This window comes from Lacerta agilis, chromosome 2, assembly GCF_009819535.1.
Source record: "Lacerta agilis isolate rLacAgi1 chromosome 2, rLacAgi1.pri, whole genome shotgun sequence".
Lineage (NCBI taxonomy): Eukaryota > Metazoa > Chordata > Lepidosauria > Squamata > Lacertidae > Lacerta > Lacerta agilis.
The window spans coordinates 108,939,040-108,964,666 of NC_046313.1; the positions used below are offsets into that span (position 1 = coordinate 108,939,040).

The 25,627-nt window shown below is 41.3% G+C and overlaps 1 protein-coding gene across 1 annotated transcript; it reads left to right on the forward strand.

Moving 5' to 3' along the window:
* Positions 1-1,820: 1,820 nt before the first annotated feature.
* LOC117042414 (E3 ubiquitin-protein ligase TRIM7-like) lies at positions 1,821-6,886 on the forward strand. Its single transcript, XM_033141960.1, has 7 exons — positions 1,821-2,246; positions 2,947-3,042; positions 3,425-3,574; positions 3,885-3,907; positions 4,395-4,627; positions 5,625-5,657; positions 6,363-6,886. The coding sequence occupies exons 1-7, from the start codon at positions 1,821-1,823 to the stop codon at positions 6,884-6,886; spliced, it is 1,485 nt and encodes a 494-aa protein (XP_032997851.1).
* Positions 6,887-25,627: the final 18,741 nt, after the last annotated feature.

Genomic DNA, 25,627 nt, shown 5'->3' on the forward strand with positions numbered 1-25,627 from the left:
TTCTTATTTCCCTGCTCTTATTTGTGTTGCCGGATGAGCATTTTAAGACTTTCCTGTCGCACGCGGCTTTGCTCTCTGTTGACACCTGGATTTTAGCCGACTTAACCTCTTCATCTAAGTCGATAAGAAAATACGGCGTCCTCTTGCGATCTGCATCATTGGGAACCATCCGCAGGATGATTTTTTAAAATGAAGTAAAAGTGCCCCTCTCACATCCAGCTCCCGGTTTACCTCCTCTCCAATGTCTTTTAAACATAAACCTTGTCAACTGCCTAGAGGTTCTATTATAAAAAGTGGTGTTTGTGTTAAATAAAATAAAATACAAGTGAAGCTGTTTCTGGACCAGGGTTTTTCCACACAGCGACAAGCTTCAATGGCAAGCTCAACTGAGGTAGTAAATTAAATATCCGTGTTGATTTTCAATTGAATTTTTTATTGGTGTGTTTCTTATTTTTTATTGCATTAAATTTTGAATTACTTGGAATGCAAATCGCAAACATATTAAAATACCACACACACACACATATGAAGGAACATAATGCAATTAAAATCCACTGGACACAGTGCATTACAATTGCTAAAACAGGGAAGAAAATAATAGAATCATAGAATTGTAGAGTTGGAAGGGACCCCAAGGGTCATCTAGTCCAACCCCCTACAATGCAGGAATCAAACCAAAGCAAATTATTAAGTGGTCTGTCAAGACCACCAGTAATATTGCAGCTGTCCATGGGGGGGGGGGGAAACATTTGGCAGTTGCAGTTCAGGTTGCAGATATTGGTCCCTCCGAATACCTCCTGGAGATTTTAGGAATTGAGCTAGGACCTTCTGTCTACCCACTGAGCAACAGACCTCATGGCTGTTCTGGGAAAGAGGAATCTACCCCCCCCCTTGTAGTTCTTGTGATGAGATTTGCCTTTCCTAAATACTTGAGGGAGGGTGATAATTTTTTTTTAAAATAAATATTTTATTGTATTTCGATTTCTTACATCTGCCATTATCTCAAACATTTTATACATACTTTTCATTTGTACTTGTTTTACAAATTAAATTCCATTATATAAATTAATAAAATGTATGTACTCTCCTATATATAATTTCTCTTTCGTTGGCTGTTTTTTCTTGCTTCCTCATGCACACAATAATGACAAAAATGCTACTAATAATGAAAAGCATGAAAATGTAAAACTACACATATTATATTCTTTTATATCTTTTTAACAATACAATACTAAAGAAAGAAAAAAAGGAAAAAAAGAAAGAAAGAAGGAAAGGGAAAAAACAAGAAGAAAGGGGGAGGGAGAAAGGGGGGAGAGAGGAGAAGTAACGAGGGGAGGGAAAAAAGGGAAGAAGAAATAGACAAAATAATAAAATAAAATAAAAGGAGAAAAAAACGAAGAAAAAAAGGGCACACAAATATTAATCTCTTTTGTTAGACTTCCCATCTTTTCCCTATGAACATTCATTTTCTAAAAAGACAAAAGATAATATAGCAGTGTTGAGCACATTCGTAATGATAATCTTTCTTAAAAGGGTGTAGGAGAGGCATTTCTTTGATCCCACATATAAAATGTAATAAAACATCAAACATTAAAAAGTTCCCCATATAGAGCTGCCTTACAATGTCTTCAGAAAGTTGACATCTGATGGGAGGAAGTTCTGCAGGGTTGGTGCCTCTGCTGAGAAGGTCCATGCGGATGGGGCAGGGGTTACATTTCCTATTTCAGATTAAAGTTCGCAGGGATCCTAACTCTGCTCCATCTCTCTCCAGGTGTGGCTACTTCTGAAGGAGAGTGGTCCCTCGCAACAGGAGTGAAGCTATGGCTGAGGAGAGGTACAGGAAGCGGATCCGAAAGGAAGTCACCTGCTCCATCTGCCTCGGTTACTTTACTCGTCCGGTGGAACTGGACTGCAAGCACAACTTCTGTGAAGGATGCATCTTGAGATGCTGGGAGGAGTCTGGTGAGGAAACCAGGTGCCCCGAGTGCAGAAAGTCTGTAGAAAAGGATTTCAAGAGAAACAGGCTTCTCACAAATATGGCTGAAATCGTCAGTGAGTGGGATCATTCTGAGGAGAGAGAGGCTCAAAGGAGGCGCTCGGAATGTCAGAGGCACCAGAGGGCCCTGGATCTCTTTTGCCTGTACGACGAAGTCCTCTTCTGCGACGAGTGTGACGAATCCCTAAGGCGCAGCCCCCACACTGGCCACAGCGTGGTTCCTGTGGAAGAAGCTGCCGAAGATTACAGGGTAAGAATAAACCATTATTAGGAATGGTTAGTATATATGATGGGAATTGGAATCATAGACTTGGATAAATAAATAAATTTTATTTATTTGTATATTAATGTTGTAAGCTGTAATTTCAATGTAGATTTTCCTTTCTTCCCCCCCTTCCCTTCCCTTCCCTTCCCTTCTCCCTCCTTTCTCCCCCCTACTCCCTCTCTATTCTCTTCTTTTCTTTTGGCTCCTTTCTAGGACTATTCTTTTTTCTAGTATTGTTAAACTGTGTATGGGCTGTATGTAGAAGTGTGTGTGTGTGTTTTTGTGTTGTGAAATCGTCATGTGTTTTATTGAGTCATGTATATGATGTGCGGTGATTTTGTTGTTTAATAAAAATTATTTAAAAAATAGAATCATAGACTTGGAAGGGATCCTGAGGATCATCTAGTCCCACCCCCTGCAATGCAGGAATATGCAGCTGTCCCACAAGGGAATTGAACCTGCAACCTTCATGTTATAAGCACCGTTCTCTAACAAACTGAGCCATTTCTCGAAGATGCAACTGATAGCAGAAGCAGGCTCTGCAATCTCAAAAACCGGGGAACAAGGGCATAATCTAACTGTCTTCTCTTTCATTTTCTTCTCTGTCTCGATGATGATTTTGGTGATTTATCTCCTAGAAACCTCTCACGAGGACCCAAATGGGAACTTTGGCTTTTCTTTTCAGGATCAGCTCTTCAAGTGCCTGAAGACTCTGAATGAGGAGAGGGCAAAAATTGAGGCGAACAAAGCAAGCACATCTAGCAAAAGTGAAGTCTTGGTTGTAAGTGTTGCTCTTACTGGGAAGTAAGCAAATAATCAAAAGAACTAATGCTTGGTGGAATATAGAATTACATACTGAAGCCAACAGGCAGCTCCACTCTTTGAGATATCTATTTATTTGGGGACGCATGTTCTGACGGCAAGAGAATTTTTCCTTTGCTTGAAAACTGATTCATCATCTGTGAAAATACAATTCATAAGTACCCACCCTGCTCTCTTGCAGCAATCCTCAAAGCCTCTTTACGCTGCAGGAGTGGCAATGTTGCTAACAGCCTGTTTTCCTTTCCACATGTTTCTTGCAGAAAAAGGTAATATCAGATAGGCAGAAAATGAAGGGTGAGTTTGAGCAGCTACGTTCGTTTCTGGAAAAATGGGAAAACTAGCAGCTGAAGCAGATGGAAGAGGTGGAGACTGAGATTGTGAGGAAAACGAATGAGCACCTGGCCAAGCTCTCCAGAGAACTCGACTCTCTTCAAAATACCTTCCGGGAGGTGGTGGAGAAGGTTAAGCAGCCCCCCAGTGAATTCCTGCAGGTAGGACATTGGCATAAGGAGCCCAAGCTTTTCTCCAGGTCAAGGCCACTACCAGACCAGTCTCTGCCCCTGTCATTGTACAAAAAGTGACGTTGCTTGGTTTCCCCTTCTTTGGCTATATTACCCAAGTTGGGCTGAAAATAGGTGGACCCTTGGTCTGATCCCTTACTGGTCCTCTGTGGTGCCTGCTCAGAGCATTGTTCTGATTTTAGGACATTACCCCAGTTGGGCTGAGGCATGGGGCGTGGGCTTTGATGTATGGCCATTTGTGGATGCTGAGTTCTCTCTTCTTTTTCTCTTTCCCCTGCAGGATATTAGAAGCACTTTGCAGAGGTATGTGGATCCCTCTTCTTTTCCTTTACGCTTTGTGGTTCTGTGAAGGATGTGGACAGCAGGAAAGAGGCTGGTTGTTTCCAAGGGGAGAGTGAAGACCTTTGTGACCTCCAACTTTTAACAAATCAATAGGGGCCCACTTTTTCTAAAGTTCCTATTTTCACTTCAAAACTTCCTTCTCTGTTTCTATCTTTCATTTATTTCTGACTCTCCTTTTTTCTGTTTCCACCTGGTAGTCTCAATAGTCTTCCCAAACTGGGATGTCTCTAAGAAAGGAACAAACCATTATTCACACTTTTATTCCCTGTACTGTACTGCTTATTTCAATATACGTTTCAGCTGTCCTCTTATTATTCACCTTGAATCTGACCAACCAGTTTCTTGAGACCTTTGTGATCCTCTCCCCTCTCCTTCATTTGCTTCCTTTGGGAATTCTAGTTTGGAAGGAGAGCAAGCTGGCATATTTAAATGTTTTATTTCTCTACAGGTATCAGGGGAGACAGACATTTGAGGCCCCCAACATTTTCCCTCCTGAATATCTGTCGAAGGTTTGGGACTTCCGTGATATGAATCCCTTTGTGGAAGCTGCCGTAGAGCAGTTCAAAGGTAATGGCTGCAAGAATGTCATGCTGGATTTTGAATTGGTGCAGATGGAGGTTGACGAAAAGCTCAAGGTGTCCTTTGTAATGCTGGGAGAGCCTGAAAAAATTGAACTTGAGGGTCAGTGGGGAAGGTAACTTTAAATTTCACTGAGGGCGGGAGGGAATTTCTGCAGCCGCAGCTCAAAATGCCCTTCCATAAGACTGCCTCTCTCAGCCTGGTTCTTTCCATTTGTTTCGGACTCCAACTCCAATCAGCTCCAGCTGATAATGAGAGTCCAACAACATTGTGAAGGCCACAACTTTCCCCTCTCTGGAAATGTGTTTATTCCTTCAGCAACAGTGTCTCACCCACATGCAAATTTATGCAAGGACACTAGAAAAAACTCGCACACTTCTGTGGCTGAATCTTTGTATGACCCACTGAAATTGGTGGGGCGGGTGTGTGCAAGAATATTGTGGTGAATATAATGATCAGTTTGTGGTTTCTAATTTTTTGTTAAAAAAAATTATTCATTTTCTCATAAAGGGGTGAATCCATATTAATAACAAATAAAGCCAAATCTTATCACATTCAAAAACAAAACAAAACAAAATGCAGCCAATTATAGACTCCGGATTAATTAATTTCAATGGGACTTCCCATGTTCTGGATTTCAAGACCTAAATGATCAGTTTGGTATTTTCAATTAACACTCTGTCACAACTTAAGTTTAGCCAGGCCTTAGACTCCAACACAGCAGCTATCCTAGTGTATGCAGAGAGAGGCAAAAGATCTCATAAGCAGAAGTCAAATGTAATTGTTTGGAAACAAGTGGAAAGACAAACAAGGTTCTGGAAACCGAGGAATGGCTGAGGGAGTTAGGGATGTTTAGCCTGGAAAAGAGTAGACTGAGTGGATGATATGACAGCCATCTTCAAGCATCTATAGGGCATGTAAGATGGAGCAAGATTGTCTTCTCCTGTTCTGGAGGGTAGGACTCAAGCCAATGGCTTCAGGTTACAAGAAAGGAGATTCTGACTAAACAATGATATCAACTGACTCTTTTTCTGTGCTATAACATTCATTAACAGCAGGGCGGTGTGATGCTTAATCTCTCTTGCTTTCCCTTTCACAGGCACTCTAACATCAGGACTCCCTCTGCAGAAAGGTAAGCTGAGGTGCCGCCATCAGTCAATCAGTCAATCATAGTTATCCATTGGGGGGAGCTGTTTGGGCCCATGTGTCGATAGCTCTTTAACAGTTAGTCTTTTTAACAGCCTCATCTTTTGTAGCTGGAGTCAGTCCTGGCCAGGGGGAATAGGCCTGCAAGGCAGGGAGCAGATCTTCAAGGGCTCACGGTCAAGATGGTCTGACAGAGAACCAGGAGGGGAATGTCTGCACTTTCAGGAAACTTTCTGCTTCCTTCAATTTTGCTTGTGGGCTCTGAAACCATCACTGCGTTAACTATGGATAGTGGAAAAAGCTTAGTGTGGAAAAGTTATCCGTCGGGGGAGCTGTTGGGGCCCATGTGCCGATAGCTGGTGGGTCCACAGTGGACACAACCAGAGATCCCAGAAAAGGACACAACTCCTTTTCTGAGATCCCAGCCTTTTTATTGCTCCCCTTCTTCGTCCTTGGCCAGTTGCCTATTGGGAGAGAGAATAGTGGCTTCATTGACCTTTCTAAATTGGACAGAGGGCCAAAGCTGGGCTACCCTAGCAGTGATGCCCATGGGAGGCCCACAGTCCAGGCAGGCAGGAAAGGAACCCCCTTCCTCACTGATCCCGGGAGTGGATCTAAGCTCACAATATTAATCCTCCCAGCTGATTCCTCTTTTCTTTTCTCTTCCTATCTCTCCTCGCGACGCCAATAGCAACTGTAACTCTCGACCCGGCCACCGCTCATCCCCAACTGATCCTGTCCGAGGATCGTCGAAGTGCGAGGTGGGGACAGGCACATCAAGAGCTTCCGGACAATCCCAACAGATTTGACACACATACCTTCGTGCTGGGGTGTGAGGAGTTTACAGCAGGGAGGCACTGCTGGGAAGTCACCATGGAAACTGCGGGTGAATGGGGGGTGGGGGTTGCCAGGAAGTCTGTGAGGAGAAAGGGCATGTTCTACTATTGGTTTATCAATAATGAAGGCATCTGGGGACTTGGTCAGCTGGATAGCGAGCCCAGGTCTGCTTGCTGGTCTCCGCCACTTCCTGGTCCGAAGCTGAAGAGGTTCCGGGTGACTGTTAACTATGCAGGGCGCCTAATTGCCTTTTTTGATGCTGATACAGGAGATTTACTCAAGTCCTTTACAAAGGCTGAATTCTCTGGGGAGTCACTTCTGCCCATCTTTTGCGTGGGGCCAGAAACCTACCTTGAGCTGCACCCAGTGACACCCTAGCCCGGGCCCCCCTCCAGAAAATGAAGAGAAATGTGTGGAAAAGTAACTTCCTTTTTTATTATTCATTTTATAAGGAACTGCACTACACAAACAGAAATACTAATACAAAATACACAAACAAATACAAAAACATCAAGACAAAGATACAAACAAAACATCAAAAAAATTCTTACATACCCGATACTATATCTTCTAATAACATTATCAAACGACTTCCTTCACTCCCTTTCCTCTAAATTTCATTATAATACATCCTTCGCAGTTTGTTCAACCATATTTATTAACCACCATTAATTAAATTAACATACTGTCTATCACTATTGCCTTATACCTTTCCTGTCTCTAAAATCAAAATCCTAATTAATACTAGCAGCCTTAAATTTCTTTTCTAAGGTAAATAATTACTCTATATTACAATATTTTTTAAGATACACTTTAATTTTTCCCCAATCTTCTTCTACCGTCTCTTCCTTCTGGTCACTTAGTCTCCCAGTCATTTCAGCAAGTTCCATAAAGTCCATGAATGGAAAAGTGACTTCCAGATTGTTTGTTGATTTTTTTTTAAATCAAAGGATTGTGTCACTTCTGTGTATAGATGACATTAAAGATATGACAACAAGCACTAGAATGTGTCAGATTTTTCTTTTTCCGTTGTATATCTGCTTGGCTTGCCTCTCCTCATGATCTGGGTGCTTGAAGCTAAATCAGGCATCCCCCAAGACTTCTGGCCTAGGGACACCTTTCACAATCCAGGAAACCGTGGCAGGGAGCCCAAATTACCAATTTCACAAATCAGAAACATGCAGCTTAGGTTACATTTGGCGATTTGCTTATATATCTATGTTACAGTCCACACAATGGAATGTCTGGGAGAGGCAATGCCATTTATTTATTATTCAAATACAATCTTTATTACGATCCATAGACCCATCAATTCGTTACAAAGTAATACCCAATTTGAACAACCAGCCTTCAGGTTACACAAACATTTTGTTCAGACTTAAAATAGGGATCATTGGTTCTAGCAACCACCGATAAAAAACTTCGCCACTGCTAATGTCCTGGCATTTGTCCCGTCTTCCAGTAGGAACTTGACATTGTAATCCTCTGATTTTCCTGGGATCGGAAGTAGCAGGGGTGAAATCAGTTCAGCCCCGGCTTGCTCGAATTTCACACAGTGCAGCAAAATATGTTTGATAGAGTCTGTGTCTTGGGCACACGAACACAGTCTTTCCTGGTAGGGAACTCCTCTCATCTTGCCCTGCAGCACTGCAGAGGGGAAAGCGTTTAACCTGGCGTTTGTAAATAACCTTCGGTAATTTGGTACGGTCAGGTTTTTAATGTAGGGCGATAATTTAAAAACATGTCTATATTGTACTCCTACTGCCAACGGACTGCAGACTGTGTGTGAACGATGTTGCAAGTCGCTGTGTGCATTATCCCAAAGTCTTTGCTTTTAAGTCTTTAGGGCATCTTCGTTTATTAGTATTATCGTTCCTATTCATTTCGTTTCTATACCGCTTTATATTTTAAAGATAAAATCTCAAAGAGGTTTACAGCACGTTAAAACATTGATAAATAATCTCTTTTGCATACCTCCTTAAGAAAGTAGCGAAACAACAGAAAGACAGTCACAGGATATAATAACCAAGGAAAAAAGTATAAAATTCTCAGCCGTGATAATCCCTGAAACGAGATGGAGATGTTGTAAACATATAAACCAAACTTAACTAAACTCCAAAAAATCGGGGTGAGGGCCCCTAAACAACTAAGTGGAATTAGACAAGAATATATACAACTCAAATGAAAACCCTCATAACAAAAACCCTAACGAGATGCTGGCTCTTTTCTCGTTTCACTGGATGGAGTCTGTTTCCTCAGAGGGAAATTAAGACTGTAGAAAGCTACGGAAGTCAAACCAAAAGAATAAAGAGCAGTAGGGGGAGAATCCTCCCAAACTATTTCATGTTAGTTGAACTCAGGTTAGCTAACCTAAACAATGTTGATAACAAAACTCAATACTTTGAAAAAACGAAGCCACACGGGCTCCTATGAAAAGCTGCTACAGAAACATGATTAAGACTGCCGCTGATAATACCTGGTTCCTGGTTTATATACCTGACTAAAATGTTTTTTTAAAGGGATAGGGTCATTATGTCTTAGGCGTGTCCAAAAGCATTCTAGCTGATACAAACATACTTGTTGTAAATTCAAACGGGCTCATTTTATGAAGAATAATAATGGGAGAAAAATAAGACCTATAATTGTGAAATGGAAATGGAATTCCTTTGTATTTTAAGGGAAAAAATGGTAAAACGGTGACCTTGTGTAATATTGATTGCTAATGTAGATTGCTGTTAAGCGTATCTGAAAAAGCTTCAACTGGTACAAACATACTTAGTAATGGTTCCACTGGGTTTATTATATAAAGAGTATTAATGAAGAGAAGAGAAAAAAAATCAAAGAATCGGATCACTCTTAAAGACAATTATAAATTTATATTTGCTAAAATGGTTTCTTAAAAGAATAGGGTCATTATGTCTTAGATGTGTCCAAAAGCATTCTAACTGATACAAACTCACTTGTTGAATTTTTTTTTATAAAGATGTTAATTTATAGGCCTTAACACGACAAGGTACCTCCACCCCCCCTTTTTTTCACCAAGTCCTCAACCATAACAAATATAAATCCTACAATTGTCTTTAAGAGCAATCTTATAGTTTAATTTTTTTCCTTCTCTTCTTCTTCTTCTTCATATAATTAACCCGGTGGAACCTCTACTAAGTATGTTCATATGATTTGAAGTTCGTCTAGACACGCCTAACAGTAATCAACATCAGCAATCTAAACTATATAAGGTCACATTTTTTCCTTAATATAAAAAGGATGTTCATTTTCATTTCACAATCATACGGGTTACTTCTTTCCCATTATTATTCTTCATAAAATGAGCCCGTTTGAATTTCTAAGAAGTATGTTTGTATCAGTTAAAGTGTTTCTGGACACGCCTTATAGTTGACTCTATTCCTTTAAGAAACCACCCTCAGTCAGGTATATAAACCAAGAACTAGGATTACCAGTAGCATTCTTGATCATGCATCTGTAGCAGCTTGTTGTAGGAGCCTGTGTGGCTTCATTTCTCAAATTAATGAGTTTTGTTGGTTATTTACACCGTTTAGGTTAGCTAACCTGAGTTTAATTTATATTAAACAGTTTGGGAGAAATTCTCCCTACTGCTCTCCAGTCCTTTACTTTTTTGCAGTTCTGTAAGCTTTTTTCATCTTCCTTTAGTCTCTAGAATTTTATTTCCCTCCGAGGAAACAGACTACATCCAGTGAAACGAGGAAAAAGCCGGCATCTCGTTAGGGTTTTCAGTTTAGTTTACAATTTGTGTATAGTTTGGTTTAATTCGTTATATAGCTATTTAGGGGCACTCACCCCGTTTTTTTGATATTTTGGTTTTGAGTTCAGTTTAGTTTGGGTTTATATCTTTATAGTATCTATCTCGTTTCAGGAATTGTCACGGCTGAGCTCTTTATACTTTTTTGGTCAAGCTTCTTGGGGGGGGGCAGTGATCTACCACAAACATCCAGTGATCTACCAGTAGATCACGACCTACCTGTTGGATGTGCCTGATCTAGAGCATGGCTAGGCAAACTAAGGCTTGGGGGCCGGATCCGGCCCAAGCGCCTTGTAAATCCAACCCGTAGACAGTCCGGGAATCAGTGTGTTTTTACATGAGTAGAATGTGTCCTTTTATTTAAAATGCATCTCTGGGTTATTTGTGGGGCATAGTAATTTGTTAGTCCCAATCCCCCCCAAAAATAAAGTCCGGCCCCCCACAAGGTCTGAGGGACAGTGGGCCGGCTCCCTGCTGAAAAGGTTTGCTGTCCCCTGATCTAGAGATAGAAAAGCTACAGTTGAACAGGTCCACTGAGGGAGGGAAAGGCTAGCCAAAGGCTTCATTGCAAAGAAAGAGTTCTGTGAAGATGCTGAAGGGACTTGGGGAAGATGGAGGAAGCGCATAAGCCTGGTGCTGAGCCCTGCAGCATTCTCATGCTCGCACTTCCCTGCAGTTTGGGGGCCTGCTGCCTCTATCAGCGAAGGGAGAGCACAGCCATGGTAGCTTTTGATCACATTCTCCATGAAGAGAGCAAGGCCTGAGGCATACAAGTGAGGGGGCGGAGATCATTTGCCCAGGACTAGAGTTCAAATTCTAAGAAGCAAAGTGTCTTTCCACGCGAGATCACAATAAATAATCTTACGAGGATACCAGAGTTGCCGGTACTCTGTATTTTCTGGGCAGCCTCAGTGTGGACTACAAACTGAGGAGTGAAGTAAGCTCAGACTCATGATGTCTAAAGGACTTTATATTAATGGGCTGCTGTTTGGTGCTGCAGTCCCCAGTGACACACCCCTGGGCACACCCAACCCTTCCGACACCCTGTTTCATGCTTTTCGTCCACCACTATTTTATTCTATTTTAAATAGTTGGTTTACTGAGCTGGTTGAGTCACCTAGTGTCACACACACACCCCGCCTGTGGCGTAGTGGTTAAGAGCGGTAGACTTGTAATCTGGTGAACCGGGTTCGCGTCTCCGCTCCTCCACATGCAGCTGCTGGGTGACCTTGGGCTAGTCACACTTCTTTGCAGTCTCTCAGTCCCACTCCCCTCACAGAGCGTTTGTTGTGGGGGAGGAAGGGAAAGGAGATTGTTAGCCGCTTTGAGACTCCTTCGGGCAGTGATAAAGCGGGATATCAAATCCAAACTCTTGAAACAGTTGTCTAGCAACAGCTCCTGATTGGCCAGAGTTCCAAGGGAGGCAGTTGGAGTGAAGTGAGAGAAGGCGTGAGAGATTCATGGGGTCTGTGAGGGGGATTATTCTTCTGACAGAGCTGAGGAGAACCGAGAACTGACAGTGTATGTCCTCAGGTTCTGAATCGCAGAACACTGTTAAAATAGAAAAGACACAGTCCCACACGGTTTTTACAGGAAAAAGGGTCCTCAGAGGGAATACTGACAGGAAAGGGCAGTAGTGATTCCGAGGCAAAGGAGGATTTGGGGGAGGGGCCTGTAAGGAAACAGTCCGGTGAAAACCCTAAATTCCTGAAGTATTTGTTTAGAAGTCTATGGAAGATGTGTAAAAGAAAGTAACCTTAAGCCTGAACAGCATACAACCTAAAACTTGAAACTGTAATCATTTTAATAAAAAGCAACAGCACTGGTTGTTACATCTGGGTGAAAGAAGGACCAAAACTCCTTGTTTACACCTGTTATAATAAAGTTTGTTTGCAACCTGTTTTCCCAAAGAAAACCCACTGTCGCTCATGATTCATTCTCCATTGGGGATTTCACCTGAGGGAAAAGGAAACAGAGGGCTGGCCTAGGGAGAGAAAGTGCCGTTGCTCCATTGCAGCTTCCTATATTTTGAGAGGGGGTTGCCAGGTTTTTTGGTGTTGGGGTGTTTGTTTGTTTTTGTCTCTTAAAAACTGAGAGAACGTTCTAGGCATTATCCCCATTGTGGGTTTGTGTGATCATCCCAATTGCAGTGTTTTGCGACTGACACAGGCAGGTTTTGCGACTGACACAGGTCCAATTGTGACCATGTGAATCTTGGGTGGCCCCTCTAGCTATAATCATACAATTTATTAATTCTACCCCACCCATTTGGCTGAGTTTCCCCAGCCACTCTTAAGCTTTCTTAAGGAGGTATGCAAGAGAGGTGATTCATCAATGTTTTAATATGTTGTAAACCTCTTTGAGATTTTTTTCTTTAAAAAGCAGTACAGAAATGAAATTAATATGAATAATGATAATGAATGGCATTGCCTGTTGGAGATTCATTCCCCATGTCTGCTGTCATGGGGCTGTTATCTATCGCATGACAGTGCATGTTTTGACTGCACAGAATGGGAAGTGACGGAGACAGGATGTTTGTGTTACTGTGTTCCGTGAAGTGGGACTATTGTCCTTTGTTCTCATAGAATCATAGAGTTGGAAGAGACCACCACAAGGGCCATCCAGTCCAACCCCCTGCCAAGCAGGAAACACCATCAAAGCATTCCTGACAGATGGCTGTCAAGCCTCCGCTTTTGTTGTTGTTGTTGTTCAGTCGTTCAGTCGTGTCCGACTCTTCGTGACCCCATGGACCAGAGTACGCCAGGCACGCCTATCCTTCACTGCCTCTCGCAGTTTGGCCAAACTCATGTTAGTAGCTTCAAGAACAGCAGCAGAAAACAACCTTTCCCCCTCCTCTATATGACATCCTTTTATATATTTGAACATGGCTATCATATCACTCCTTAACCTTCTCTTCTCCAGGCTAAACATACTCAGCTCCCTAAGCCGTTCCTCATAAGGCATCGTTTCCAGGCCTTTGACCATTTTGGTTGCCCTCTTCTGGACACGTTCCAACTTGTCAGTATCCTTCTTGAACTGTGGTGCCCAGAACTGGACACAGTATTCCAGGTGAGGTCTGACCAGAGCAGAATACAGTGGTACTATTACTTCCCTTGATCTAGACGCTATACTCCTATTGATGCAGCCCAGAATTGCATTGGCTTTTTTAGCTGCTGCATCACACTGTTGACTCATGTCAAGTTTGTGGTCTACCAAGACTCCTAGATCCTTTTCACATGTTGCAGTGCTCCGTGTGTGTTTATATGTAAATAAAGCAGATTAGCCAAAATGCTGAGTTCTGTTACGCAACTGCGCAAACCTCTGCGGATCCCTAAGTATGCTGATGTCTTCTGGCATCAGTCGCTGTGATATTCAGACTAAGGAATGCCTTTGAAGCTCCCAAACGATCGACCAGAAGGGAGGGAACATGCCAGTCGGATATGTGTCTCTGCCAAGGTCCTATTCTTGTGTAGGACACCTCCTAACATTGCCTCCCCCAAAATGGCGCCCACACATTCCACTGTGGCGACTGTAACATAGGTGCCATTTGGAATTAGCTTATATATATAAGCTTTCTGAGTTTTTCTGTTTTGTGAAATTGGTAATTTGTGCTCCCTGCCATGGTTTCCTGTATTGCCAAAGGTGCCCCTAGGCCTGAAGTCTTGGGGGGGGGGGGCGCCTGATTTAGCCTCAGGCACCAAGACCATGAGGCGAGGCAAGCCAAGCATATATACAATGGAAAAATAAAAAATATGACACATTCCAGCACTTGCTGTCATCTCTTAAATGCCATCTATATATAGAAGTGCACACAATTCTTTGATTTGAAAAAAATCAAGAAATGTTCTGGAAGTTACTTCTCCACAAATTTCTCTTATTTTTTCTTTTCTTTTCATTTTATATTTATTTACTGTTATTTTGTATTACAAGGCAAGTTTTGTACATTTATGCAATTCCTCATAATATTTCACATTTACAGTTTTCCATATATATTACATACATAACCTTATACATGTACTTAGTCTTGTACATATACATTGTATGCTCTTAACTTCCCGGTCTTATTTTCCTGATATAACACCATCTCCCTTCCTCCCCCCTTAACCCTGTGACTTCCGTATTGATTTTATATTACCTTCATATTGAGATTATTTTTCTATGTCATAATTTTATATTTACCTATTATATCTTGATTTATCTTAACTTTGTGAACTCAATCTATACATATCAATACATTTCTATTAATACCTCTTTTATTAATATATTCATCAACACATCTCCATTCTTGCTTGAGATTTTGATTGGATTGCATTCTAATTGAAGCCGCCATCCTAGCTAATTCTATCATTTTGAAAAATTTATTTTGTCATTCTTCTAAAGTTGGGACCAGTTCTGATTTCCAATTTTTTTTGCAATTAATAAGTCTTGCGGCTACTGTTGCATATAAAAATACTTTTTTTCATATCTCTGGGTATATCCTTGGCTACAATTCCTAAGAGAAACGCTTCTGGTTTCTTATTGTTTTCTTAAACATACCTTTTAATTCTTCATGTATAATTCCCCCCCAAAAAAATTAATTTTATTGTAACCCCACCAGACATGATAAAGAGTCCCTGCAGCTATTTTGCATCTCCAGCACAAATTTGACATTGACTTATATAGTTTTGCCAGTTTTACAGGCGTTAAGTAGCACCTGTAGAACATTTTCATATTTTCTTTGATGGTAATACACGAAGTGAAATTAATATCTGTCCTCCAGAGTTTCTCCCATTTTTCTAATGTAATTGCATAACCGAAATCTTGTCCCCATTTGATCATTACCTCTTTAAACTGTTCCTCCTTCAGTTCCCATTCGAGTAAAAAATTATACATTATTGATATATTTTTAGTTGAATTGTTCAGAAATTCTGACTGGAATTTAGATTCTTCTTTTTGGAAACCTATTTTATTATCTCGATTAAATTTATTATTTAATTGATGATACTGTAGCCAGGTCATGCAAAACTGTGCCAATTCATTGTACCAATTCATTGTTTCAGCTGTAATTTACCTTTCCCCCCCTTAAAAGTTGTTTATATGTTACTCCAGTTTTTCCAGGCTTTTTCTTTATAACAGAAATCATTTCTAATGGTGCTGCCTACCAAGGTATTTTTAGCTCTAGTAGCCTATGATATTTTCTCCATATTTTAATTAAAGATTTTCTTATTATATGGTTTGTAAATCCTTGGTGGACGCTGGTCTTATTCTCTAAGTGCATGCCAACTATACCTGTTATCGTATCCCTCCATCCAGATCCAGCACATCTATGTTTTGCAATAATATCCAATCTTTGATCCAACAAAAGCAACAGGCCTCATAATATATTTTAAAATCTGGAAGGCCGAATCCTCCTCTTTCTTTTTTATCAGTTAATAATTTGTATCTAATGCGAGGTTTCTTTCCTTGCCATATGAACCTCAATAAATCTTTTCTCCATTTGTCAAACCATTCCATCTTTCCAATTATAAGAATCATTTGAAATAAAAATAACATTTTTGGTAGGATCATCATTTTTATTACTTCAATTTCTCCCCAGAAAGATAATTTTATTTTTTGCCAAATTCTAATTCCTTTTTGACCTGATTCCATAGTTTAATATAATTTTCTTTGAATAAACTAATAATTTTCATTGTAATTTATATTCCCAAAATACCTTATTTTAATGACAATTTCTAGGCCTGTTTGGGCCTGTAAGTTTTCCTTTTCCTTCGTCCATATTTTTCACCATTAATTTTGTTTTTTTCTTGTTCAATTTAAAGCCAGATACAATCCCATACCCTTCCAAAATTTCTATAGCTTTTTTCACACTTGTTTCTGCATCTTCCATCATTAGAACTAAATCATCTGCAAATGCTCTTATCTTAAAGGATTTATATCCCTCCGATATTCCTTTTATCTCCTTTTCTTCCCTTATTTGCTGGTTTAGGGTTTCTAGCGTTAAAATAAAAAGTAATGGAGAGAGAGGGCATCCCTGCCTAGTTCCTTTAATTTCAAATCCCTCCATCAATTCTCCATTAATTATCAAACTTGCATTTTGAGAAGCATATATTGCATGTATCCCTCTAATAAACTTTTCTCCCATCCCCATCAATTCCATATTTTTCTTAAGAAAATCCCATGACACATTATCAAAAGCCTTCTCGGCGTCTATAAACATAAAAGCAGCTTTCCCCCCAGAAGAAGAAGAAGAAGAAGAGTTTGGATTTGATATCCCGCTTTTTACTACCCGAAGGAGTCTCAAAGCGGCTAACATTCTCCTTTCCCTTCCTCCCCCACAACAAACACTCTGTGAGGTGAGTGGGGCTGAGAGACTTCAGAGAAGTGTGACTAGCCCAAGGTCACCCAGCAGCTGCATGTGGAGGAGTGCAGACACGAACCCGGTTCCCCAGATTACGAGTCTGCTGCTCTTAACCACTACACCAAACTGGTGTAATAGTATTCTATTGCATTGATGACCCTTCTCATGTTAATCCACATCTTCCTGCCTGGCAGGAATCCCGCTTGATCATAACGTATAATTTCATTAAGGACCTTTTTTAACCTGTTAGCAAGTATTCCAGCATGTATTTTATAATCCATGTTTAGCAACGAGAATGGTCTATAATTATTTGTTAATTCTTCATTTGTTCCTGGCTTTGGAAGTAATATGTGTGCTTCTCTCCATGTGTCTGGTGTTTTCCCTTCTTCTATTATCTTATTTAATAATGATTTTAAGGGTGTTGATATTACATGTTTTTATTTTTTTTGATGGACAGCTGGAATGCCATCCAGTCCTGGGGATTTTCCAATTTTACATTTGGAAATGGCTTGATCCACCTCCATCATTGTTATCTGACCATTCAGCAGGTCTTTATTATCCTTTGTTAATTTGGTGATATTCCTCTTTTGGAAAAAAATTAATTGTATCTAATTCCTTTTCATTTTCATATAATTTTGCATAATATCTGACAAAGCATTTTTTAATTTCTTCTTGTTTGTCTATTTGTTTAAACCTTCACTCCTCAATCTATTAATAATTAGTTCTTTTTGCCTCTTCTTTAATTGCCACGCAAGCAAATTTCCTGACTTATTTGCAGATTCGAAATTTCTTTGTTTTAGTCATTTAATATTTTTTCTATTTCTTGATTTATTAGCATTAATTATGGATTCTGTGCTACTTTTATTACTTGCCTTTTGTTTAGCTAATATATTTTCATTCTCTGCTATTTCTTTTTGATCTGGTCCATTCCCCCCCCCCCATTTCTTTTTTGAATCACATCTTTTTCTATAAGGGTGGTGAGGCTAGTGTGTTACAGGGTGCAGCTCAAGGCAAGTTTTTGGCCCCACGTAAAAGATAGGCAGAAGGGGCTCTCCAGAGAAGGCAGTCATTGTAAAGCAGCGTCCAATGCTTATCAACATCAAAAAAGAGAATCCGGCGCGCTGCATGATTAACAGTCACCCACATCCTCTGTGGCGGATGGCGGTAGGCAGGCCAGGTCTGGCTACCCAGATGCCCAACTCCCTAGATGCCTTCCTCAGGGGTAAAGTAGAACATGCCCTTTCTCCTCATAGACTTCCTGGCGACCCCCACAGCCCAGATGTCCTACGGTGACTTCCCAGCAGTGCCTCCCTGCTGTAAACTCCTCACACCCCAGCACGAAGGTATGTCCACTGAATCTCTCTGGATTGTCCGGCAGCTCTTGATGTGCCTCTCCCCACCTCGCACTTTGACGATCCTCGGTCAGGGTCAGGTGGGGATGAGCGGTGGCGGGGTCCAGAGTTACACTTGCTATTGGCGTCGTGAGGAGAGATAGGAAGAGAAAAGAGGAATCAGCTGGTAGGATAGACATTGTGAGCTTAGATCCACGCCAGGGATCAGTGAGGAAGGGGGCTCCTTTCCTGCCTGGACTGTGGGCCTCCATGGGCATCACTGCTAGGGTAGCCCATCTTTGGCCCTCTGTCCAATTTCCAAATCTCTTTGAAGCCACCATTCTCTCTCCCACTCCCAATAGCCAACTGGCCAAGGACGAAGAAGGGGCAAATAAAAAGGCTGGGATCTCAAAAAAGGGGTGACTTTGGACTCTGGTTGTGTCCACTGTGGCCCCACCAGCTATCGGCACATGGGCCCCAACAGCTCCCCCTGCTGGATAACTATGATTGACTGATTGATTGAGGCACCTCAGCTTACCTTTCTGCAGAGAGAGTCCTGATGTTAGAGTGGCTGTGAAAGGGAAAGCAAGAGAGATTAAGCATCACACCGTCCTGCTGTTAATGAATGTTATAGCACAGAAAAAGAGTCAGTAGATATCATTGTTTAGTCAGAATCTCTTTTCTTGTAGCTTGAAGCCATTGGCTCGAGTCCTACCCTCCAGAGCAGGAGAAGACAATCTTGCTCCATCTTACATGCCCTATAGATGCTTGAACATGGCTGTCATATCGTCCTCTCAGTCTGCTCTTTTCCAGGCTAAGCATACCTAACTCCCTCAACCATTCCTCGGTTTCCAGAACCTTGTTTGTCTTTTCACTTGTTTCCAAATAATCACATTTGACTTCTGCTTATGAGATCTTTTGCCTCTCTCTGCATACGCTAGGATAGCTGCTGCCTGCTTTTGAAAATCTTAGCAAGCTGCCTCTTAAGGTTATTGCCTTAAAGTGTTGGAGCCTAAGGCGTGGCTAAACTTGAGTTGTGACAGAGTGTCACTGAAACCACCAAACTGATCATAAAATTCACTACAATATTATTGCGTGCGTGCGTGCACACACACCCCAAATTCAGTGGGCCTTAAGTCATACAAAGCTTCAGCCACAAAAGTGTGTGAGTTTTTTCTAGTGTCCCTGCATAAATCTTGGCGAGACACTGTTGCTGAAGGAATAAACATGTTGCCTTCATGCTTAGATGATGCAGACCAGGGAGGAGGAAGTTGTGGCCTTCACAATGTCGTTGCACTCCAATTATCTGCTAGCGCTGATGGGAGTTGGAGTCCAAAACAAATGGAAGGCACCAGGCAGTCTTAGCGAATGAAGTCTGAGCCGTGGTTGCAGGACCTCCTTTCCCCCTCACCTCAGTGAAATTTAAAGTTACCTTCCCTACCGAACCTCAAGTTCACTTTTTCTGGCTCTCCTAGCATTACAGAGGACACCTTGAGCTTTTCCTCAACCCCATATGCACCAATTCAATATCCAGCATGAAATAATTGCAGTCATTACCTTTGAACTGTTCAACAACAACTTTGAAAAACGGATATGTATCAATGAGGTTCGTGGCTTTCCATAGAAATTCCGGCGGGAAAAAGGTGAGAGTCTCAAATGTCTGTTTCCCCTCATGCCTGTGGAGAAATAAAACATTTAAATATGCCAGCTTGCTCTCCTTCCAAACTAGAATTCCCAAAGGAAGCAAATGAAGGAGAGGGGAGAGGATCACAAAGGTCTCAAGAAACTGGTTGGTCAGATTCAAGGTGAAAAATAAGAGGACAGCTGAAACGTATATTGAAATAAGCAGTACAGTACAGGGAATAAAAGTGTGAACAATGGTTTGTTCCTTTCTTAGGTACACCCCTGTTTTGGAAGACTATTGAGACTACCAAGTGGAAACAGAAAGAAAGGAATGAGAATCAGAAATAAACGAAAGATAGAAACTGAGAGAAGGAAGTTTTGAAGTGAAAATAGGAACTTTAGAAAAAGTGGGCCCTATTGATTTGTTAAAAGTTGGAGGTCACAAAGACTTTCACTCTCCCCTTGCAAACAACCAGCCTCTTTCCTGCTGTCCACACATCCTTCACAGAACCACAAAGCGCAAAGGAAAAGAAGAGGGATCCACATACCTCTGCAAAGTGGTTCTAATATCCTGCAGGGGAAAGAGAAAAAGAAGAGAGAACTCAGCATCCTCAACTGGCCATACATCGAAGCCCACGCCCCATGCCTCAGCCCAACCAGGGTAATACCCTAAAATCAGAACACAGCCTCTTAAATGAAGCCCTGAGCAGGTACAACAGAGGACCAGTAAGGGATCAGACCAAGGGTCCACCTATTTTTAGCCGAACTCAGGTAATATAACCAAAGAAGGGGAAACTTCTTAAAAGAAGCCCTGAAATGACAAACTGTCCCATACTTTAAAAGGCACAAAAAAATGGACCTGTTCATTGCAGGGATCAGGCCAACGGATCCACCCAGTCCAGTCCCCTCTTGGCAACTGCAGCTTCTGGAAATCCCACAAGCAGGCCAGGAAGGCAACGGCACTAATTTGGGAGCCAGCAGCAGACCCATCACCAGCCAAGAGCAGAAAACATCTGCTTCCATCATTGTTAAGTAACAAATGAAGCTGAGCATTCTCTCCTTGTTCTCTTAGATGCTCCTGCACCTAACATAAGAGAACTAGCTACCAGCTCCACAAAACCAAGCAGCATCACTTTTTGTACACTGACAGAGGCAGAGACTGGTCTGGTAGTGGCCTTGACCTGGAGAAAAGCTTGGGCTCCTTATGCCACTTTCCTACCTGCAGGAGTTCACTGGGGGGCTGCTGAAGCTTCTCCTCCAGCTCCTGCATGATACTTTGAAGAGAGCAGAGTTCTCTGGAGAGCTTGGCCAGCTGCTCATGCGTTTTCATCACAATCTCGGTCTCCACCTCTTCCATCTGCTTCAGCTGCTGGTTTTCCCATTTTGCCAGAAACGAACGAAGTTGCTTTAACTCACCCTTCATCTTCCGCCTATCGTACATTACTTTTTTCTGCAAGAAACACGTGGAAAGAAAAACAGGCTGTTAGCAACATTGCCACTCTTTCTGCAGTGTAAAATTTGTTTGAGGATTGCTGCAAGGGAACAGGGTGGGTGACAGAGGCAGGGACTGGTCTGGTAGTGGCCTTGACCTGGAGAAAAGCTTGGGCTCCTTATGCCAATGTCCTACCTGCAGAAATTCACTGGGGGGCTGCTGAAGCTTCTCCTCCAGCTCCCGGATGATATTTTGATATTTTGAAGAGAGTCGAGTTCTCTGGAGCACCTAGTCAGCTTCTCATTCATTTTCCTCACCATCTCAGTCTCCACCTCTTCCATCTGCTTCAAGAGTTGGCATTCCTGTTTCTCCAGAAACAAATGTAGCTGCCTAAACTCACCCTTCACCTTCTCCCTACCTGACGTTAATAGCTTCTGCAAGAAACAGATCGAAAGAAAAACAGGCTGTTAGCAAGGTTGTCACTCCTTCTGCAGCATAAAGAGTTTTTGAGGATTACTGCAGGGGAACAGGGTGGGTGCGTCTGAATTGTTGGATTTTCACAGATGATGCCATCAGTTTTCAAGCAAAGGGAAAATTTCCTTGCCATCAGAACAGGCTTCCCCAAATAAATAAGACATCTAAAAGAGTAGAGCTGCCTGATGGCTTCAGAATTTAATTTTATATCCCCTCCCCAAACATTATTTGCTTACTTCCTTGTAGGAGCGACACTTACAAGCATGTCTTTAACAGTCTTTTCTGTTTTTCTATGATACGCCAAGTTTTCTGCCTTCTTCTCCTTCAGAGTCTCCAGGCACTTGCAGAGCTGATCCTGAAAAGAAAAGCCGATGTTCCCATTTGGGTCCTGATGAGGCGTTTCTTGGAGATAACCATCATAATCGTCATTGAGACAGAGAGAAGAAAAGGAAAGCGAGAGGACAGCTGAATTGTGTTATTGTTCCCCAGTTTTTGAGTTTTAAGAGCCTGCTTCTGCCATCCAAAGCATTTAGCCTACGAGATGCAACTGTTATGGAGAAATGTTGAATTATCTCTAAATTCATCTGGCAGGGGAAGAAAACAAAGGATAAAGTATAAATTGTTAACAGATAGTCGTATCTCGTGTTGTGTTGCGCGGCAACTCGGAAGTACCGGAACAGGTTACTTCTGGGTTTCGCCACTTGCGCCTGTGCAGAAGTGCCAAATCGCACTGCGCGCCTATGTAGAATCAGCACTCTAGTTGCTGTTTTTTGGGGATACGGCTGCGCCTCCGGAATGGATTCCGTTCGTAACTGGAGGTACCACTGTACTAAGGAAAGATGTGGCTTCTCACTGCCAGATTTGAGAATATACTATGAGGTGTCCTGTCTATGCTGGCTGCAGGAGTGGATTGATTTAAAGAATGTGGATGTTTTGGATTTAGAAGGTCACAACAATAGATTTGGTTGGCATGCATATTTATGGCATGAAAAGGCAAAAGTACGTAAAGGTTTCCTAAACAAAATGGTAAGAAAATTAATCTAGCGAGTGTGGGACAAATATAAAAATTTATTGGAATAGAAAGCACCCTGGTGGCTCTCACCCCTGGAAGCATTATCTGTGAAAAAACATAATGCAAAAAGTGAGTGGGTGACTTATAAAGAGTTGTTATTTGAAGGAGAAGATCAATTGAAAGTAAAAAATGGAGGACATTTGGTAACAGACTGGCTGCAATACCACCAACTAAAAGATGTGTTTATGAAAGATAGAAGGAATGGTTTTAATACAGAATAATTTAAAATTGGTTTCAAAAATGAATAATTTAAAATTGGTTTCAAAAATGAATAATTTAAAATTGGTTTCAAAAAAGTATAAATTGTTGTTAGAATGGTATACTAAAGATGAAGAAGTGAAATCAGTAATGATACAATGGGCAAGGGACATTGAATATAATGTGCAATTGGCATCATGGAAAAAAATATGAAGGGTAGATCTAAAATTTACAGCCTGTTATACATTGAAAGAGAATTACATGCATAGGAAAATGATGTATCGTTGGTACCTAAATCCTACTAAATTAGCAAAAATGTATAGAACCGCCACAGATACATGTTTGAAGTGTAAACAGAAGGAAGGTACATTTTATCACATGTGGTGGACGTGTGAAAAAAGCATATTGGGAAATGATTTATAATGAACTGAAAAATATGTTTAAAATAACTTTTGTTTAAAAAAAAACCCTGAAGCGTTTTTATTAGGAATTTTAGGTCCAGAAATACCAAAGTATTTAAAGAGATTATTTATGTAGGCTACAACACAACAGCTGCTCAGAAGCTACTTGTCCAAAGATGGAAGGAGGACAACTTACCTACCTAAGAAGAATTGGCAACAATGACCGGGAAGATCAGAGATCAAGTGGACAATAAATTTAATAAATAATGGGGAATTTTTACTTACTTGAAAGAACATTGTAAACAATTGAAAACATTGGCAGGATTTTAAAAACACTTGCAATGAAGGGAGAACTATGATAAAAATTGAGATTTAAGAAAATTTGGAGAATACGATAAAATGCAGCTTGAAAATAATATCTGGGGGAACCACGGAGGGATGTCTGGGGATTCTGAGAATAGTATTTGTAAAATGATTGTGATTCATGTATGGTGATAAATGTTAAAAGTGAAAATGAATTTTAAAAATTAAGAAATGTTAAGAAAAGACCCAGAAAATGCCTGTTGTAAACAGAAATCTGCCCTTATTCCCTTATGGGAACACAAGAGCCTTATAGAGTCCTTTGTAGGTTCTCCAACGGTAGGAGAGAATAACAGAGGCCAACCAGAGAATATTGAGAAGCAAAGCAGCTAGTAAGCCTGATGTTTATTACCGTAAAGCTGTTGCAACAGGGTACTCCCCTCACGCACAGTAGCTTGGAGGAGGACCCAGAACAAAGGTGTGTCTGCCCTTATATAGACATTAAAATTGTCTGCCCTGGAGTCCAAGACCACCCCCAGAAACATCACACTTACCTCACAGAAGAGGGTCTACAAAAAAAATATGTGAGTGTGTTGTTTATTTCCTGTCTGCCAGGTTATCTTGAGAATGCCTTATCAGATTGCCTTTTCTGGGAAGCCTGGCCATTCCTTTGAGATGGTAAATAGTTCCTGAATCTCTTACGCATATTGATAGTGTGCTTGCTCAGCTTAACAGACACTTGCCAGACTGTATTTTACAGGGAGGTCTAAGTCCCTACAGTCCAAAGACAATGGGAAAGCTTTTCCCATTTCTTTTCTCCTTGCAGATAAATATTTGAGGTCAATTTGAAAGAGTCAAAATGGCTTCGGGATTGCTCTCCTGCAGTATTTCAGACACGTGGCTTATATACTTATGTATGTGTTTGCCTTGTACATTTATGAACATTTATTATATATAAAATACCTTATTTTTTATTTCATGTCACTCTCTTTCTATCACAGGTTGGATTTCTTTCTCTCTCTTTTGTAAATGAGCATTCAAACAAATTGCCCACTAATGCAAATAAAAGCTATCATTACTATATATACCTATACAGTGTGCTACAGTTAGAACTGGATATGGAACAACTGATTGGTTCAAAATTGGGAAAGGAGTACGACAAGGCTGTATATTGTCTCCCTGCTTACGGTATTTAACTTATATGCAGAATTCATCATGTGAAAGGCTGGACTGGATGAATCCCAAAACGGAATTAAGATTGCCGAAAGAAACATCAACAACCTCAGATACGCAGATGACACAACCTTGGTGGCAGAAAGTGAGGAAGAATTAAAAAACCTTTTAATGAGGATGCAAAGTGCACTCATTAGGGCTGCATTTATTTTTCCTAGAAAGGCCAACTTAACATCGTTCAATCTTTCTAGATCAGCTTAACTTAAAAAATTTTTTAAACATAATCATACCTAATATACACATCTCGTGGAGTCTGATGGGGCAGAGCAAGCCTCAGGCCCCTAAAAGCCAATATCTTTCTTAGGATGTGTGAACTATAATTAGATGAGGGGCCTCCTGAGCATGTGCAGAGGCAGTTGACAGCAGACTGCATCCCTCACATCTAGGATTAGAGGGAGAAATGCTCACTCAGAGGAGACAGTGGTTTGCGGACAGCCTTTAACCTTGATCGCTGAATGGCTCAGTCTGTTAGAGCGTGGTGCTAATAACATGAAGGTTGCAGGTTCAATCCCCTTATGGGACAACTGCATATTCCTGCATTGCAGGGGGGTTGGACTAGATGATCCTCAGGATCCCTTCCAACTTTACAATTCTATGATTTTAATTCCCATCATATATACCAGCCATTCCTATTCATGGTTCATTCTTACCTTGTAGTCTTGGACGGCTTCCGCCACAGGAATCACCCTGTGGCCGCTGTGCCCTTGGGATGCGTCACACTCCCTGCAGAAGGGGACTTCATCGTCCCGGCAAAAGAGGTCCAGGGTCTTCTGGTGCCTCTGACATTCTGAGCGCCTCCTTTGAGCCTCCCTCTCTGCAGAATGATCCCACTCACTCATGATTCCGACCATATTTCTGAGAAGCCTGTTTTGCTTTAAGTCCTTTTCTACGACCATTTTGCACTCAGGGCACCTGTGGTCTTCGGGAGTCTCCTCCCAGC

What these genes read in the sequence shown, in the direction of transcription:
- LOC117042414 (XM_033141960.1), top strand. Translation starts at nt 1,821, where the DNA reads ATGGCTGAGGAGAGGTACAGGAAGCGGATCCGAAAGGAAGTCACCTGC. An exon ending in GCAAAAGTGAAGTCTTGGTT is followed by an intron (nt 3,043 to 3,424) that starts GTAAGTGTTGCT and finishes TGGGAAAACTAG; the next exon opens with CAGCTGAAGCAGATGGAAGA. An exon ending in TGAAAAAATTGAACTTGAGG is followed by an intron (nt 4,628 to 5,624) that starts GTCAGTGGGGAA and finishes TCCCTTTCACAG; the next exon opens with GCACTCTAACATCAGGACTC.